Source organism: Gorilla gorilla, chromosome 11, assembly GCF_029281585.2.
Source record: "Gorilla gorilla gorilla isolate KB3781 chromosome 11, NHGRI_mGorGor1-v2.1_pri, whole genome shotgun sequence".
Classification (NCBI taxonomy): domain Eukaryota; kingdom Metazoa; phylum Chordata; class Mammalia; order Primates; family Hominidae; genus Gorilla; species Gorilla gorilla.
Window position 1 is genome coordinate 133,464,719 of NC_073235.2, and position 18,813 is coordinate 133,483,531.

Below are 18,813 nucleotides of genomic sequence, written 5' to 3' on the forward strand. Positions count from 1 at the left end.
TAATGAATTTCCAGCTTCAACAGTTAATACTTTGCTAGCTATTTCATCTGTCCCCCACCTTGTTCTCTGAGAGAGGTGGAACTAAAGTATTTTAAAGGAAATCCCATATCACTCATACTTCCACATGTATGTCTAACTGATAAGGATATTTTTTACATACGTCATAATACCTAACAATTAACAGTAATTCCTTAATTGTCATACCCAGTATATAATTTCCCTGATTGCCAAAATATCTTTTTTTCAGTTGTTTATTTGAATCAGGATCCAGAGAGGGCCCATGCATTGTATTTGACTATATGAGGCTCTTATTATTTAAGTCTCTGCTGTCTTTTTTTTTTTTTTTCCTTTTTCTTATGTTGTTTGGTTTTTTGGAGAAGCCTGACATCTGTCCTGTGAAGTGTCCCATTTTCTGGGTTTGATTTACTGCTTCCCTATGGTGATAAACTTGTTCCTCCCTCTTGTTGCCTGTAGACCAACCGCTAGATCTAGAAGCTTGATTTGATTCAGAATTGTAGTTGGGCGGGGCGGGCGAGGGAGAGTCAAATTTTGATAGATGGTGCTTTGTGCTTCCTATTGTGTTGTATCATGAGTCACACTTGTGTGTGGTTGTCCTAATAGATTAGTGTTGTCCATGTAGTTAGCCTGTGTATCCTCTATGAAATTCCCTATTAGCCTTTCACCTAATGGTTAAGGCCATTGGTGATTGTTGCTTAGTTCCATTATTTCATCAAGAATTACAAAATGGGTTGGGTGCGGTGGCTCATGCCTGTAATCCCAGCACTTTGGGAGACCCAGGCGGGTCAATCACTTGAGGCCAGGAGTTCGAGACCAGCCTGGCCAGCATGGTGAAACCCCATCTCTACTAAAAATACAAAAATTAGCTGGGTGTGGTGGCACCCACCTGTAGTCCCAGCTACATAGGGAGGCTGAGGCACAAGAATGGTTTGAACCTGGGAGGCAGAGTTTGCAGTGAGCTGAGATCATGCCACTGCGCTCCAGCCTGGGCAATAGAGTGAGATTCTATTTCCAAAAAGAAAAAAAAAAAAAAATATATATATATATATATATATATATATATATAACAAAATGGTAATTTTTTTGTATCCACACTTATTAGCTATGAATCTCCTATAAAGAACTTTCCCTTGTCATCTATATGGTTATCCTGAAATATAGTCTGTACAGGAAAAAGGCAGGATAAATGTGCGCCCCCCGCCCCCGTGTTTTTTTTTTTTTTTTAAACCAGTTGTTGGAGTGTTGCATTGTTGCCTTCACAACCTCCAAGGTAACCAAAGAAAATTATTTTTAGTATTATTATAATTTTAATGGGCCCTAATGTTTTACATATATTCTTATATATACATATGTTACTATTAAATATACAATACTTTAATGTATGCAGATGCTTGATTTCCATGTTAATGCATTGTAATCATTATTTTTTGCTCACATTCTACCATCTTAGGCCTTTGCAGCACTTTTCAACTTAGCTCCTGTGCCTTTTTTAGCATGACCTCATAAGTACAGTATTTGCTTTCTGGAGTAACACGTCCCTGGCTCATCTTGGGTATTTCCTACTCTTTCATGAAGTCTTGGTTTCTTTTAGTAGGAAATGATCATGTATTGATTTTTTTAAAATACACTTTTTATATTTAGAAAAAAAGTATTATATGAACTTTGTAAATACTTAACCTTAGAAAAATATAAATATCAATTCATGTTCTCACTACCCATTATTAACCTTTGATATTTTTTCTCTTAGCAAATCGCTCTGCATGTATAGATAAAGATGGGATTATATGTATGCAAACTTATATTTAAAGTGTTTTCACTTAAGAGGAGTTGTAGACATTTTTTCATATTGGTAGAAATCCTCAGAAGCATTGATTTTAAATGACTTCTGAATGTTCAGTTCTATTTGCTGAGAATTCTGGTTGGTTTTCCTTTTCCTACTGTATTAAATAACTATTCAGTGGCCATCTTTGTATGTAAATCTTAGAGAAGCAATAGATTATGAGGATACACTCGTAGAAGTGTAATTGCGGGCTTAGAAACATTTTTAAGTTTACTGATACATATGAATATATTGATTGTAGTATGAAAGATACTGGACAACGTGATAGACACTGCATAAGAGTTGCTAAAAACCTGCTTTGAAGTCCCAGCTTTTTCGCTTTACTAGCTAGTTTCATGATATTTGAACAAACTAGCCAATAATTTTGAGCCTTAGTTTACTCATCTATAGAATAGAAATAATAGAACTTCTTGTAGGAACGAACAGATGGAGAATCCTGCTGTTACTTTGAGGATCAAAATAAATAATAGTTCATTCTACAAATATTCTACAAATATGTGCCATCTGTGGTTTGAATGTTGTTTATTTCCATCAAAACTTATGCTGAGGCTTGGCCCCTAATGTGGCAGTGTTGGGAGGAGATATCTTTAAGAGGTGATTAGGTCGTTAAGAGGGATTAATGCCTTTCTCCCAGGATTGAGTTCTCACTGTTTTGGGACTGGATTAGTTAATGCCAAAGCAGGCTTTTATAAAGTGAGGCCACCTCTGCTGTTTGGTCTCTTTACATATGTCCACTTCCTCTTCACCATGTTAAGATATAGCACAAAACCCTCACCAGAAGCTGACCAAACACTGCCACCTGATCTTGTACCTCTCAGCCTCCAGAATCGTGAACGAAATAAACCTCTTCCCTTTATAAATTACCCCAAATTTCAACTGCTTCTTAAAGCTACTCTTGATTTATTTTAATGGAACCTAAGTTACCACATCTTTTATTTTTTTACTTCTCCATATGTAGTTCTCAATTTTGTTTTTATTTTAAAAAGTTTTAGTTATCACAACTTAGTTGCAGCTAAGAAAGTCTTGCTTCCCATTCATCCAAAAGCTGAATCAAGACTTTAGATGTAGGCTTAAATAGAACAATAAGGTCATTCATTTTATTCCATTTTATATTGCTATCCAGTTTATATAATAGATATGCAGATACAGTGCTAAGCACTTTTTAATTCTTATACCATATCGTGAAGTAGCTATTGCTTTTCCCATTTTAGAGATAAGGAAGAGTGCTTAGAAATGTCTAAGTCAGTTGAGGCATAACAAAGTCAGGATTTGAACCCAGGCTATCTTTAAAACCCGTGTAATTAACTATTGTGCTTTAAATAATTGTTCTGTACTACCAGACAGATAGTCTAGCACTTAACACAGTATCTGTAAATAGTTATTGTTTTAATTAAGTAACGTTAACACACTGGAAGCAAGGGATTAAGTCTTAGAGCCAGTTATCTAAAAAGAATGCGTTCATGCATGTACTACATTTCACACTCCATGACTGCTTAAGAACCTTAATAATCCTTGTAGGCAACTATCTTATGATGTGTGGGGTTTTTTCTTTGTTTGTGCTTTTTGTATTTGACCACGAAGTTCGTGAGTCAGATCTAACACATATGTTAGTGTAGAGTCTTGTGAGCTCAGCTGTCTAGGAATGTGTTGTCATTCAGCAGCTTTTCATTATTGTCTCTAAACACATACGCCCACATCCATACACACCAGAATGTTGTCTTGAGAGCAGGCACTCTTGATGCCTTAAGTTTGTGACATATAGTAAACACAGTTAGAAATGGAGTGAATGAATGTTCTGCTGACTGGCTTATGGACCTTTTGACTTATGGACCTTTTGAGTTCTTTTCAGTATTTGTCAATACATAGGTAAAGAGGAGTGTGTCACATAACCCAAAAGCAGTCAGATCTCCAAAGATGGGCAGTACCTAACAGGCTTAACTTAAATGGTGTGGGCTTTTATTTTCCTAATGGGTATCCTGTATATTCTCTAGCACTTTCTTGGAATGTTGCTTTGTACTCTTGAAAATACTCTTGAGAATATTAATGTAATAGAGCAGTGATTTGATGTCTTTGTTCTTTGTAAGATAGAAGTGGCCATTTCTAGTGTCATCTGGTCTCCATCTGTTTTGGAGAAGAGAGTAGACTTCAGTACCAAAACCCCCCACAAATACAAAGCAAGTAATAAAAAGGAGAATATATACCAAACTACTAATAATGACTGTCTCTTACAGGCTTTTCAGGTGACTTTCACTTTTCTACCTTATGTAATCCTTTAATGTTTGAATTTTGCATAATGAACAGTATAACTGTTTTTTAAAAGCTCGAATTTTGACTCTCTGTGACGGACTTAGATGCAGGAGTAGATGGAAAGACTTTCATATTCTGACTCCCCCCCCCCCCACAAACACACCCCCAACCTCAAAGGATATAGAAACTAGCAGAAGGATATGCCTATGTGCTTTTAAAAAGCAATGCCTTTTTTAAAGTGATGATTTTGGTGCTCGCTTTGGCAGCACATACCCTAAAACTGGAATGATACAGAGAAGATTAGCATGGCCCCTGCACAAGGATGACACACAAACTTGTGAAACGTTACATATTTACAAAAAAAAAAATATTTCAATGGTCAGTAAATGTCCCAATCATAGACAACCAGATCTCACACAACATCTCTGTCTTAGTCCATTTGTGCTGCTATAACAAAATATACGAGCCTGGGTAATTTATAAAAAACAGAAATTTATTTCTCACAGTTCTGAAGACTAAGTCCCAGATCAGGTGCTGGCATTCGGAGTCTGAGGAGGGCTGCATCTCACATGGTGAAAGGTGGAAGGTCAAAACAGGGACAAATGCCATGTCTTCACAATGGCAGAAGAGAGTAATCCACTCCTGTAAGTCCTCATTATAGTGACAGGAGGGCAGAGTCCTCATGACCTAAAAACCTCCCATTAGTTTCCACTTCCCAACACTTGCATTGGGAATTAAATTTCCAACCCATGGATTTTAAGGTATATTCAGACCATAGAAATCCCCTAGAGGTGATATTGACCCCATTGACAACTCCTGGCCTTTGTGGAGAATGGTGAGGGTCTACCCTTAATGTCTGTAAAGATAGATTTAGAAAACAGAATTGACTGAAATCGTGAACTGAATATACATGGAAGAGTTGAGTAAAGTTTGCTGTGACAACCAAGTTTAGTGATGGAGTGAACAATGGATCCATTCACTGTGAAGGGGAACATTGAAAAAGAAGCAGGACTTAGATGAAATTTGGATTGCCTGGAGGACATCTATAGGGAGCAGCAGTTGGAAAGGTAGGCCATTGGTCAGGCCAGAAATGGATTTCAGATTGTTGAAACCATAGATGAGATCACCCAGAGGGAATATAGGGTGAGGTGACAGCCAAGAGTGGAACCTTGAAGGACATCAACATTGGAGTAGAGTCGTTGAATTAAATGCAGAAAGGAAAATAAATAAATAAATAAATAAATAAATAAATAAATAAATAAATAGATGCAGGAAAGGAAAGGGCATTGGGAGAGAGAAGAAAACAACTAGCGGAGAGCAGTGTGTGAATGTGAAAGGGGGAAGCTAAATGTCCATGCGGATTCAGCTTGCAGTGTTGTAACTGTTCATTTTATATGAAAGTAATATGTTAACAGCCCCCCACATACCACCACTTTGGGATTCAAGTATACACCAATAATTACCATCAGAAGGAAGCCTGTCCCCATAGCAGGTACGGATTGCCACAACCCACTTTAGAATCCTGTGACTGTCTGGCTTTGTCCCAGTCACATTAATACTTTTGGCTTAGCCCAAGGAATCCTGCTGAGGTTTATTATAAACCATTTTTTGGCCAGGCGTGGTGGCTCACGCCTGTAATCCCAGCACTTTGGGAGGCCGAGGTGGGTAGATCACGAGGTCAGGAGTTCGAGACCAGCCTGGCCAACATGGTGAAACCCCGTCTCTACAACAAAAATTAGCCAGGCATGGTGGCATGTGCCTCTAGTCCCAGCTACTGGGGAGGCTGAGGCAGAATTGCTTGAACCCAGGAGGTGGAGGTTATAGCAAGCTGAGATCGCACCACTGCACTCCATCCTGGGTGACAGAGCAAGACTCCATCTCAAAAAAAGAAAAAAAAGAAAAAACCATTTTTTAATGGACAAGGGAATTGTATTTGAAAGCCAAATGAATTTTTTTATTAAAATATCTATTTCTGTTCATTTTGTTCGTGAACTTCAGTTATGTCCAAAACATAGTTAAGGCTGTTTTAAAACAATATTAAGAAAAACTTAGAACATACAGAAAAGTTAACTAACAATGAAAACCCACACACCCACCAACCATCTAAATTTTAAAATTACAATTTTACCATATTTGCAAATGTGATAATCTGGCTTAGAAGTAGTTTGGGGAGCAAAAAGGGCATCAGAGTGTCTGGACCTCTAGGATCAAGGCCAGAGGCTGTGCTGTGAGTTGGAGATAGGTAAAACCTAGAGGGCCATGGTAAGGAATTTGGATTTTATTTATTTTTAAATTTTTTTCCCATAGGTTATTGGGATACAGGTAGTATCTGGTTACATAAGTTCTTTAGTGGTTTGTGAGGTTTTGGTGCACCCATCACCCAGGCAGTATAGACTGTACCATATTTGTAGTCTTCTTTTTTCTTTCTTCTTTCTTCCTTCTTCCTTCTTCCTTCTTCCTTCTTCTTCCTTCCTCTTCTTCCTTCCTCTCCTTACTTCCTCTTCTTCCTTCCCCTTCTGCCTTCCCCTTCCCCTCCTTCTTCCCCTTTCCCTCCTTCTTCCCCTTTCCCTCCTTCTTCCCCTCCTACTCCTTCCGCTCCTCTTCCTCCTCCTCCTCGTCCCTCCTCCTCCTCCTCCTCTTCCCCCCTCCTCTTCTTCGTCTTGCTCTGTTGCTTAGGCTGGAGTGCAGTGGCACGATCTCAGCTCACTGCAACCTCCGCCTCCCAGGTTTAAGCAGTCCTCCTGCCTCAGTCCCCCTAGTAGCTGGGATTACAGGCACAAACCACCATGCACGGCTAATTTTTGTATTTTTAGTAGAGACAGGGTTTTGCCATGTTGGCCAGGCTGGTCTCAAACTCCTGATCTCAGGTGATACACCTGCCTTGGCCTCCCAAAATGGTGGGATTACAGGCATGAGCCACTGCGCCCGGCCTATTTGTAGTCTTCTATCGCTCGCCCCCTTCCCCACAAGTCCCCAAAGTCCATTGTATCATTCTTATGCCTTTGCGTCCTCAAAGCTTAGCTCCCACATGTCAGTGAGAACATTATGATGTTTGGTTTTCCATTCTTGAGTTACTTCACTTAGAATAATAGTCTCCAGTCTCATACAGGTTGCTGCAAATGCTGTTCATTCCTTTTTATGGCTGAGTAGTAGTCCATCATATATATACATACATACACACACACACACACCCAACAGTTTCTTTATCCACTCGTTGATTGATGGGCATTTGGATTGGTTCCATGATTTTCCTCTGGGTAGATACCCAGTAGTGGGATTGCTGGATTAAATGGTAGTTCTACTTTTAGTTCTTTAAGGAATCACCACATTGTTTTCCATAGTGGCTGTACTAGTTAGTTTACATTCCCACCAGGAGTGTAGAAGTGTTCTCTGATTACCGCATCCATTCCAATATGTACTGTTTATTGATTTTTTAATTATGGCCATTCTTGCAGGAGTAAGGTGGGTATCGCACTGTGGTTTTGGTTTGCATTTCCCTGATCATTAGTGATGCTGAGCATTTTTTTCATATGTTCATTGGCCATTTGTATATTCTCTTTTGAGAATTGTCTGTTTATGTCCTTAGCCCACTTTTTGATGGGATTGTTGGTTTTTTTCTTACTGATTTGTTTGAGTTTGTTGTAGATTCTGGGTGTTAGTCCTTTGTCAGATGTATAGATTGTGAAGATTTTCTCCCACTCTGTGAGTTGTCTGTTTACTCTGCTAACTGTTCTTTTGCCATGCAAAAGCACTTTAATTAAGCCCCAGCTATTTATCTTTGCTTTTTTATTACATTTGCTTTTGGGTTTTTGGTCAAGGAATTTGGGTTTTACTCTAAGGGCAGTGAAAAATTATTGAAGACCTTAACCAGTGGATTTGTGTTATTCCCTTAAATTCCTCCAAATATGTATAAAAGGAAATACTGCTGATGATAAAGGGGAGATGAGAAAGGTAGGTAGATTGTTATGGTGAAATATATCTTTAAACCACTGGAACCTTTCTCGAACCATTGCTACTTCCAACTTGGGCATCTCCATACTCTAGGGATTGTCAGTTTCAAAATTCAGACATGTGCCCATGTGCTGCACATCCTTCAAGGTCACAGAGCACTCTAAATGGCTTGATGGTGGACCAGGCCCTTTGGAAGGCAGCGTACCCCCCGGGAGAAAGCAGTACCAGCTGAAGAGTCCACTCTTAAAGGTGCCTTTGCTATCACTTGAGCATTGTCTGAAGGACACACATGATCCTGTGAAGGAATTAACTCCTGTGTTGCTTAACAACTGGGATGGATTCTGAGAAATGCATCAGGCAGTTTTGTCGTTGTGCAGACATCATAGAGTGTACAGTACTTACACAAACCTAGATAGTATAGTCAACTACATAGTAATCTATGTGATATAGCCTATTGCTCCTAGGCTATAAACCTGTACAGCGTGTTACTGTGTTGAATACAGTAGGTATTTGTAACACAAAGCACTAAGTGATAGGAATTTTTCAGCTGTTATGGGACCACTGTCATATAATGCAGTCAATCATTGACTGAATCCTCATCAGGCAGCTACATGATTGTGTAAGATATTTAAGCTTAATGCTTAGCAAACCTGAACATAAGAAACAAATTCTGTAATGCAGAAGTTTTGGGGAGTGTTATTTCCTTGTTTTTGCCTACCAAAATCTTGGGTAATTGTATTAAGAGTTGATGAGCCTAAGAACATAAAAGATTTTTGAGAATTATTACACTCATACTTTAAAAATAAAGAGGATAGTTTCTAACTGTTTTATTTATTTATTTATTTATTTATTTATTTATTTATTTATTTATTTATTTTTGAGACAGAGTTTCGCTCTGTCGCCCAGGCTGGAGTGCAGTGGCGTGATCTCAGCTCACTGCAACCTCCCTGTCCCAGGTTCAAGCCATTCTCCTGCCTCAGCCTCCTGAGTAGCTGGGATTACAGGCACACACCACCACGCCCAGCTGATTTTTGTATTTTTAGGAGAGATGGGGTTTCACCATGTTGGTCAGGCTGGTCTGGAACTCCTGACCTCGTGATCTGCTGGCTTCGTCCTCCCAAAGTGCTGGGATTACAGGTGTGAGCCACCATGCCCAGCCTTTAACTGTATTTTTAAAACTAAATCATGAATAATGATTTATTAACTTTACCAATGTGTTTGGATCCTACTGAGGAATGTCACTTCTTGTTTTGGATAGTTGTTACTGTGTTTCTTTTCCTCCTTATTTAAATTTAAGTCAGGGCCTTACTCTGTCACTCAGGCTGGAGTGCAGTGGTACAGTCACCACCTCTTAGGCTCAAGTGATGCTCCAACCTCAGCCTTCCAAGTAGCTGGCTGGGACCACAGGCATGCATCACCATGCCCACCTAATTTTTAAATTTTTTATAGAGACAGGGTCTCCCTATGTTGCCGAGGCTGGTCTCAAACTCCTGACCTCAAGCTATTCACCCCACTTCAGACTCCCAAAGTGCTGAGATTACAGACGTGAGCTGCCTCACCTGGCCTGTATTTCTGTAGAATACAGTCTTACTAGTTCATATGTTCTGTAAAATCTTAGCTGGCTGGTATATTAATTAACAGAAATGATTATGTCATGCCTCCCCTTGCCCACACAGAAGTATTTTATATATGTGTTCTTTTTGGTGGCTGTACTCTTTCTGCTGTAACCAACTTTTGGTGTGTGGTAGGACTTGTAAACCTCTGTTACCCTGGAAAGTCACATCTTTCACCATTGAGCCAGAGCTGAAAATATCTCTGTTGCATAGCACCGTAACACTTCCTGCAAAATACCATTAAACATTCCCACCCTCCACATCACTGCTATTATTTGCAGAGTTACAGATAGGAAAGATAATATTTTCAGAGGACATATTGTGAGTGTGATACACTGTTTATGGAGAAGCAACTTGCATGCTTCCCCCCCACCCCCTGCCGCCCACTCCCCTGCCCAAAGGAAAAAGTAATGATCCAGGAAAAGGAAAAGAATGATCCAGGCTTTGTGTCCCATCTGGCTTGTAGAGCGATCATATGACAGCTAGTTAAGAGTGACTCCCGTAACGTCAGTTCAAACTTTTAGGCATAGAAAAGTTATTTAGAAGTGGACTTAAAGATCCTTGGATTTTATGGCTGGGCATGGTGGCTCACACCTGTAATCCCAGCACTTTGGGAGGCCGAGGTGGGTGGCTCCCTTGAGGCCAGGAGTTGAGACCAGCCTAGCCAACATGGTGAAAACCCATCTCTACTAAAAATACAAAAATTAGCTGGGTTGGTGGTGCACACCTATAGTCCCAGCTACTTGGGAGGCTAACGCTGAGGCACAAGAATCACTTGAACCTGGGAGGTGGAGGTTACAGTGAGCCAAGATTGTGCTGCTGCACTCCAACCTGGGTGACACAGCGAGACTCCAAAAAAAAATCCTTGGATATTTAAGAACCTATGACAAAGGATATGCATTAAACTATTTCTCTTTGGTTAATGAAAATGTGGTTTTAATTTTGTCAAAAAAGGATTTACAAGGTGACAGAAGGTAAGATAGGCAATATTTGGGGTTAGAGATTGGTTGGAACAGTTCACATCAGAACATGTTGAGAAATAACATACTTGTTTATGATTTAGTTGTAGGCTTGACATTAGCATTCATTTGCATGTTTTAAACATTCTTTATAAACAAATATGTAAGTCACTCTATTTCAAACTTAAGGGAAAAACACTCAAGTTTGTTCATCAAATCTTAGGTAAAGCTCAAAAGAAGTGTTATGATACTATGCAATGGATGTATTTTTGTGTTTATATAGAAGGGAAAACAAAGTGGGGTTGGGGTGTCTGAGAGCCGCCTTTTCTTACTTGGGTGTGTGTGGGGAGCACCTTGGGCAGTTAAATACAGGATGTTGAAACTTACAGTCAGAAAACCACTGATCTAAGTGATCCATAAGGTTTTTCTTAAAAGTGTCATCTTTCGGTGTCTGATAGGAGACTGTTTAGTGCCTGTGAATTTAACTTCTAGTTTTTTTACTGAAAAATGGTAACTTCCAACATGTTCCCAAGTCACTTCCATTGTTTGTCTTGTTAACTTTGTTTCTTCATAGTGCCTTCTTGGGATAGTTGCATGTTCTCCTTTTGGATGATGTAATACTGTGGTTTATGTGGTTGAAATGTTGTTTTCTACTACCCACAAAAAATTAAGAACTTCTAGAAGTTCATCATCCCCAGGGTTTTATCCAGCGAGTTCTTTCATAGGAGATGGTCAAATCCAGGCAAAAAGAGTACATCTTGACAACTGTCACATAGGGGATTAGAAGATCTAATGGGAGATTTTTTTCCCCTGTCCAGGCTTCTCTCTAGCTCTGAGACCCTGTGACTGCCTGAATAAGAGGATGGGTGTGCTGAGAAAGTGTGTGCCATATTCAGGGCAGCCCACTGGGGTGCTTAGGAGGAGCAGCGTGAACACCGGGAAAAGAGCATCTGGAGAGACCTAGATAGTAGGCTGTTGCTAGTGCTGTTTGGCTAAACACCCTACCTAACTTTTTGCCTTAGTTGCCTCAGCTGTAAAATAGATACTATCAATTTGATGTACAGTGTGGTGATTAAGGACGCTTTGGATCAAGACAGATCTGAGCTTGTTTGACCACTTAGTACCTTGAGCCTGACGCTCAACCTTGCTAAACTTCACCAGTAAATAGGAGCAGGAGATTGTTAGAAAGGGTTTCATGAAATGATGAATTCTAGTGCTCAGCATCAGGCCTGGCAGTAGCAGTTGCCCTGTGAGTGGGAGCTGCTGCTCTCTACCTCAGCAGCATCAGTCAGCATGTTCGTCCCCATTTGCGTGGTTAGGAGAGCAATTGATTTGAAGGAAAGAAAAACAAAGTGTTTTGAAAAATACAGTGTTCTGTAATTCTAAGACATCTGTGTATTATCATTTCTTGCATATATTTGTGGATTTCCCTGTTCCTACTGATTTTGAAAGTTATGTAAAATGACTTGCCTAAACACGGGTTTTCTTCCCAGATTAGGATTTAGAAAGTCTGTCTTCCGTTGATCCCAGTGTTTGCTCACATGAACCTTGTGCTGTGTTCCAGGTAGCACAGGCGGAGTGCAGCGGAGGCCCCTGCCGCTGCCGTCATGCCGTTCCCGTTTGGGAAGTCTCACAAATCTCCAGCAGACATTGTGAAGAATCTGAAGGAGAGCATGGCTGTTCTGGAAAAGCAAGACATTTCTGATAAAAAAGCAGAAAAGGTATGGATTTGGCTTTATTTATATTTGAAATATCTTAATTAGCAAATGCAAGACACCTTATGTGAGGAATCAGTAAGTCCCAATTTGGGTTTATTTTGGATTTAAAAAATAACATCCAAAAGCAACATATGCTGCTGTTGCAACATACTTTTTCTTCTGTATTTTCGTCTAACAAATAGATTTCTAACTGTTCTGTCAGGTTTTCGAGTTTATTTAAATTGTGTTTATTTCATCTTGAAGTGTTTGATTCTAATTTATTTATTTATTATTACTAATTATTTTTGTAGAGACACGGTTGTGCTATGTTGCCCAGGCTAGTCTCAAACGCCAAGCCTCAAGCAATCTTTCCGCCTCTGCCTCCCAAAGTGCTAGGATTACAGTTATCAGTTATCTGCTTGGTTGGTTTGTTTGTAAAAGTTTTAGAGCAAGAACAAAAGGAAGTAAAGTATACTCGAAAGACGTCCAAGCAGGCAACTTGAGAGCTATAAGTGCCACAGTTACCTGATTCTTGAAATTGGTTCTTCCCCACAATCTTCCTGGGAGGACACCCCTCCTGGTTTTCTTCCTGTATTCAGCGTATCCATGCCAAATGCCTCCATCTACCCAGTCACCACAATCCAAAACCCAACTTTCATCCCACTTGTGACTTGCCCTCTCTTCCCTAAAATATAATTTTTAACTAAATCTTGTTCAACTCCCTAAATTGTTTATGATTCAATTCTGACTTCCATTCCTTCTTGAAGAAGTTGTTCGTACTCTTTGTGATTTTAGCAGTAGCCTTCTTACTGCACTTTCTAAAAATCTCTGCTTTACATTTTCAGTGTAGATTCTTCTTGTAACACACAGGATCTTCGTGATCTGATCTTTATTTCTCTAAGTAAATTGTAGAGGTTTAGTGTCACTTATCCAAAATGCTTGGGATCTGAAGTGTTTCAGAGTTTGGATTTTTTTTTTTTTTTTTTACTTTGGAATATTTGCATGTACATAATGAGATCTTGGGGATGGGACCCATGTCTAAATATGAAATTCATTTATGTTTTATATACACCTTATATACATAGACTGAAGGTAATTTTATACAATATTTTAAATTTGCATTAAATGAAGTTTGTGTACATTGAAGTATCAAAAGGCAAAGATGTTGCTATCTCAGCCACCAATGTCATAGTCTCTGGTTCTGTGGCATCATCATCATTCCTGACTCTGAATTTATATGCTACCGATAAGCAGCCATTTTCTTACACTTATTCACATGTAAGTACTTAACAGTAAAAAATATGACATACCATTAATAATACCAGGCTGGAGTGTGATGGTACTGGAACTAAGGTGGTACCTTAGTTCAGGGTAACTAAGCAGCATAGTTGTTGTATCACTTGTATCTGTTGTAACCTCTTAGAATGTCATAATCATTATTTGATTTGGGATTTCTGTCATAAGGATTATACTGCAATGTAGTATGGATGCTTTCAGGTGAGTTTGAGGAGTATACAACTAATTATTCCTACTCTAAATGGTCCTGGCTTCGGTACCTATGAGTTATCATTTCTGTTCTGTCTGTATTTCCCTTTATTGCTTATTATCTTTTGGTATGTGCTGCTGGCTGATCTTAAGCTTACCCAGCTTCCTTGCATTTTCTCGTTCTGTCCAATGTTTCTAATGCCCTTTGGACTGGGAAACTAGATTAATTGAAATAATTTACAATAAGAGAATATAGATTCTAAGAGAACTTCCTTGGGTAAGATAAGTGATACTTGTTTTGTTTTTTATTTGTTGTTGTTGTTGTTGTTGTTGTTTTTGAGATGGAGTCTTGCTTGGTTAGCCAGGCTGGAGTGTAGTGGCACAATCTCAGCTCACTGTAACCTCTACGTTCCATGTTCGAGCAGTTCTTCTGTCTCAGACTCCAGAGTAGCTGGGACTACAGGTGCGTACCACCATGTCCGGCTAATTTTTGTAGTTTTAGTAGAGACGGGGTTTCACTATATTGGTCAGGCTGGTCTCGAACTCCTCACCTCAGGTGATCCACCAGCCTCAGCCTCCCAAAGTGCTGGGATTACAGGTGTGAACCACCGTTCCCGGCTGGTAAGTGGTATTGTAAACACAGGATTCAAGTACATTTCTCATTTTATTGGTCAATGGGGATATAAAAATATGAGAAGTTTAGCTCCAGAAACTAGAAACAAAGTGACCTCAAGAAGTTAGAGGGGACTTTTGACTGAACCACATTAACATCTACTAACTCAGAGGGTAATAGCACATAACTTGACCTCCCTCTCGCAGTTGGACATCTTCAACTTTAGGAAGCACTCAGCAGTCCTGATGGCCCTACAGGCTTTGCACCAGGTGGAGGCAGCTAACAGCCAGCAAAGAGCAGAGGTACCCAAGACTGGCCTCTAGAGGCAGTCGGGAGAGAGCAGACCCCACAGAGTAGACATGATACATGTCTGCTGGAACTGCCCTCAGTGGCTATTCCTTAATCCTTATCCTAAAACTGCAAATTGATGAAAGGATAATGTGTATGTCCCATAAATTAAAAATGGTTCATCTTTTGTCTGTGGCTAAATATGTTGTCTACTCATTACATTCATTCTATTCATCAGAATCATACTGAACACCTAAATGCTGGGTCAGATTTTAGGCACTGGGGATATAATACTCAATAAGATGAACAAGGTCTCTGCTCTTTCGTAGCTTCCGTTCTAATTAAGAAAGCTGGACAGTAAATAAGTAAACATAGCTGAAAAAGAATTTCCGTTGGCAGCAAGTGCCACAAAAGCAATAGAATGTACTGATGTGATGATAGAGCACATTTCTTAAACTTTTGGGTCTCAAGACCCCTTTTATACTCTTAAATTATTGAGGACCCAAAAGAGATTCGTGTAAGTATAGGTGTGTTATCTATTGATGCTACCCTATTATAAATTAAAACTGAAAAATTTAACAATATTTATTAATACATTTAAAAGTAATAAACTCATTACAAGTTATAAATAATGTGTTTTAATGAAAAATAACCATATTGTCCAAAACAAAAAATTTAGTGAGAAGTGTAGCATTGTTTTAAGTTTTGAAAATCTCAGTGTCTGGCTTAATAGAAAACAGCTGGCTTATCTTAGCTATGTTTGTAATCAAACTGCTCAAACATTATTTTGCTTTAAGTATATAAAGAAAATGTATACTTAAAGTTGGGAATGGTGGCTCACGCCTGTAATTCTGACACCCTGGGAGGCCGAGGTGGGTGGATCACTTGAGGCCAGGAGTTCGAGACCAGCCTGGCCAACATGGCAAAACCGTGTCTCTACTAGAAATACAAAAATTAGCCAGGCATGGTGGCACACGCCTGTAGTCCCAGCTACTCAAAGAGACTGAGGCACAAGAACTGCTTAAACCTGGGAGGCAGAGGTTGCAGTGAGCCGAGATGGTGCCACTGCACCCCAGCCTGGGTGACAAGCGAGAGTCTGTCTCAAAAAAAAAAAAAAAACAAAGACAAGAAAAAGAAAACCTGGTCTCACAGCTGTGTAGTTAGAAAAAAGAGCAGTATTTTAATAGCCTTTCAGATAATGTAAAATATTTAATACCATGCAATTGGTGGTTTCTTGATTGCATTACAGAACATTAAACTACATACTTTGAACGAAACTTTTACCAGTACATGATTTTATAACATGTTTTGGTTGTTTAGAAAGTACAAATGGTGGCTGGGCATGGTGGCTTACACCTGTAATCCCAGCACTTTGGGAGGCCTAGTCGATCGGATCACTTGAGTTCAGGAGTTCGAGACTAGCATGACCAACATAGTGAAACCTTGTCTCTACTAAAAATACAAAAATTAGCTGGGTGTGGTGGCACGCACCTATAGTCCCAGCTACTCAGGAGGCTGAGGCAGGAGAATTGCTTGAACGGAGGAGGCAGAGGTTGCAGGGAGCCAAGATCGTGCCTCTGTACTCCAGCGTGGGTGACAGAGTAAGACTGTCTCAAAAACAAAAAAAAAACAAAACAAAGAAAGTACAAATGGTCCCCGACTTAAGATTTTTCAACTTTGCAATGTTGCAAAATAGGTATACATTCAGTGGAAACCATACTTTGAGTACCCATACAACCATTCTGTTTTTCACTTTTGTAACAATATTCAATAAATTACATGAGATATTCCACACTTTATTATGAAATAGGCTTTGGGTAAGAGGATTTTGCCCGTGATAGGCTATTGTGTTCCAAGCACATTTTAGGTAAGCCATGCTAAGCTGTGATGTTCTGTGAGTTGGGTGTGTAGTACATGCACTTTTGACTTAACAATATTTTCAAGTTTTGATGGGTATATCTGCATGTAGCTCCATCATCAGTTTATGAGGAGCATCTGTGTTGGATCACTGACATATACAGATCTCCCAGATGTTGACACATTATGCAGATTATAAAAATTAACATTTTTAAATAACACCACTGATCTCATTAGAAGAGTCTTAAGTATTGGAATGTGGTCAAGCTTATTCATGATCTATTCAAATTTCAGAATTCAGATTTGGCAACAAATATAGTTGGTCGTTTTCCTTGAAGTGACGGGTTCATTTTATTCATTTTAGAGAAAATAACTGCCGGATAATTCAAGTCTGAATAGTTTGTCTGTCTGTCTTCCAGTAACAAAAGCAGTTAGTTGAACTTATAGCTGAAATAATCACACAAGGGCTTTTCTTTAAGATAACCATTCTATAAGGAGCCAAAGGTACTTTATATGTACATCCCATTTGTTAACTCCAAGTGTTAAAAATATTGTATGTATATTCAAAGGTCAAGATTTAATAAAATTTTTACTGCTTCAGGAACATTCTTAAGTTGGACCTTTTTTTTTCCTTTTTTGAGGCGGAGTCTCGCTCTGTCGCCAGGCTGGAGTGCAGTGGCGCAGTCTTGGCTCACTGCAACCTCTGCCTCCTGGGTTCAAGAGATTGTCCTGCCTCAGCCTCCCAAGTAGCTGGGACTACAGGCATGCACCACCATACTCAGCTAATTTTTTTTGTATTTTTAGTAGAGAGCAGGGTTTCACCATGTTGGCCAGGATGGTCTCGATCTCCTGACCTCGTGATCTGCCCGCCTCGACCTCCCAATGGACTGACTTTTTTTAACTGAGTGCACGGTGATGAAGACTGCAATAACTGCTATTAAAGTTTGGCGTCACTGCCTTCGTTCATGCTTGGTTCATGATGGTGTCAGCACCATCAGTATAAATAGCAATACAGAGGGAGGAAGCGCATGTCTTATGAAAACAGCCTTGACCTTACAGACGCTTTGAAAGGGTCTTGAGGACCTCAAGGGTCCACACTTTGAAAGGTACTATGATAGTTAAAAGACTGTGTATGAGAGTGGCTGCAGGTAGGGAGAATGTCCTAATTTAGGTAGGTTATGTAGGGAAAGTCTTGTTGAGAAGGTGACATTGAAAATGAGTCTTGAATGATAGAAGGCAAGTTTAGTCTCTGATGGAATCCACATCATCTGCTTGACTAAATGAGTGATTTTCAACCAGGAGCAATTTTGCCGTGAAGGGGACACTTGTAATGTCAGGAGACATTACAGGTTGTAACACTAGGGGAATACTACTACTGGCATCTAGTTAGTACAGGCTAGAGATGCTGTTAAACAGGGAATGAATAGCTCCCCACAACAAAGGGTTATCTAGCCAAAAAAATGTTAACAATGCTGAGATTGAGAACTCCTGCCCTAAACCAGCATTGAACAAGAATAGACTTTTCGCTATTAGGATAAACAAAACAAAGAAAAACATTTGAATTTATTAAAAATAAATTTTAGTTCAAAGGAATGAGGCATTTCTGAAGAGCAGTCCATGCAAATTACTTATGCTGAAATAGTTTAAGACTAGGAGGGAAGAACCCTGGAATTTCCAGTTCACTTTCTTATCAGGATTCAAAAGGAAGTAGCAACTAATGCAAATGACGAAGAGAGTACTGAGACCTGAAAACAATGGAAAGATGAAAATTCAATCACTGATTGAAAACAGTGAAAAACAACTGATGTCATACTGAAAATCTGATGACTATAAACCCAGGTGCTTGAGACCTGTTGAGCATTGTTCTGGAAATTCTAATCAATGCATAAAGAAGTGGTTTAGAAATAAAGAATATACCTATTGCAAGTAAAGAGGGGAAAATTATTGTAGAGGTATTTATAAACATTTACAAAATACAAGATAATTAATGGGAAAAACGAGAGTTTATTAGGAGAGAGAGAGACTAGGAAGTACTACAGTCTTTAAAACAACCAGATCTCGCATGACCTCACAGTGAGAACTCTGTCATTACCATGGGGAGAGCACCAAGCCATTCATGAGGGATCCACCTCCATGATCCAAACACCTCCCACCAGGCCCTACGTCCAGCACTAGGGTTATGTGTTTTCTTGGGACAGGGTCTCACTCTGTCACTTAGGCTGGAGTGCAGTGGCACGATCATAGC

At 39.4% G+C, this 18,813-nt stretch overlaps 2 protein-coding genes and 1 non-coding gene across 3 annotated transcripts in view; 2 read left to right on the forward strand and 1 right to left on the reverse strand.

Annotated features, from left to right (window-relative positions):
• LOC129531972 (translation initiation factor IF-2) overlaps positions 1-12,271 on the reverse strand; it is a 48,061-nt gene extending 35,790 nt beyond the window's left edge. The window contains exon 1 of the mRNA XM_055379733.2: positions 12,193-12,271. Coding sequence (XP_055235708.1) covers positions 12,193-12,237 — 45 coding nt within the window. The 5' untranslated portion in view covers positions 12,238-12,271. The remainder of the gene's footprint in view (positions 1-12,192) is intronic.
• On the forward strand, positions 4,356-4,462 carry LOC115933927 (U6 spliceosomal RNA). The gene has a single exon (XR_004069753.1). It is a non-coding gene; the product is annotated as a U6 spliceosomal RNA (small nuclear RNA).
• CAB39 (calcium binding protein 39) overlaps positions 12,216-18,813 on the forward strand; it is a 61,093-nt gene continuing 54,495 nt past the window's right edge. Inside the window, exon 1 of the mRNA XM_031008590.3 lies at positions 12,216-12,349. Within this exon, the coding sequence (XP_030864450.1) occupies positions 12,236-12,349 (114 nt within the window). The 5' untranslated portion in view covers positions 12,216-12,235. The remainder of the gene's footprint in view (positions 12,350-18,813) is intronic.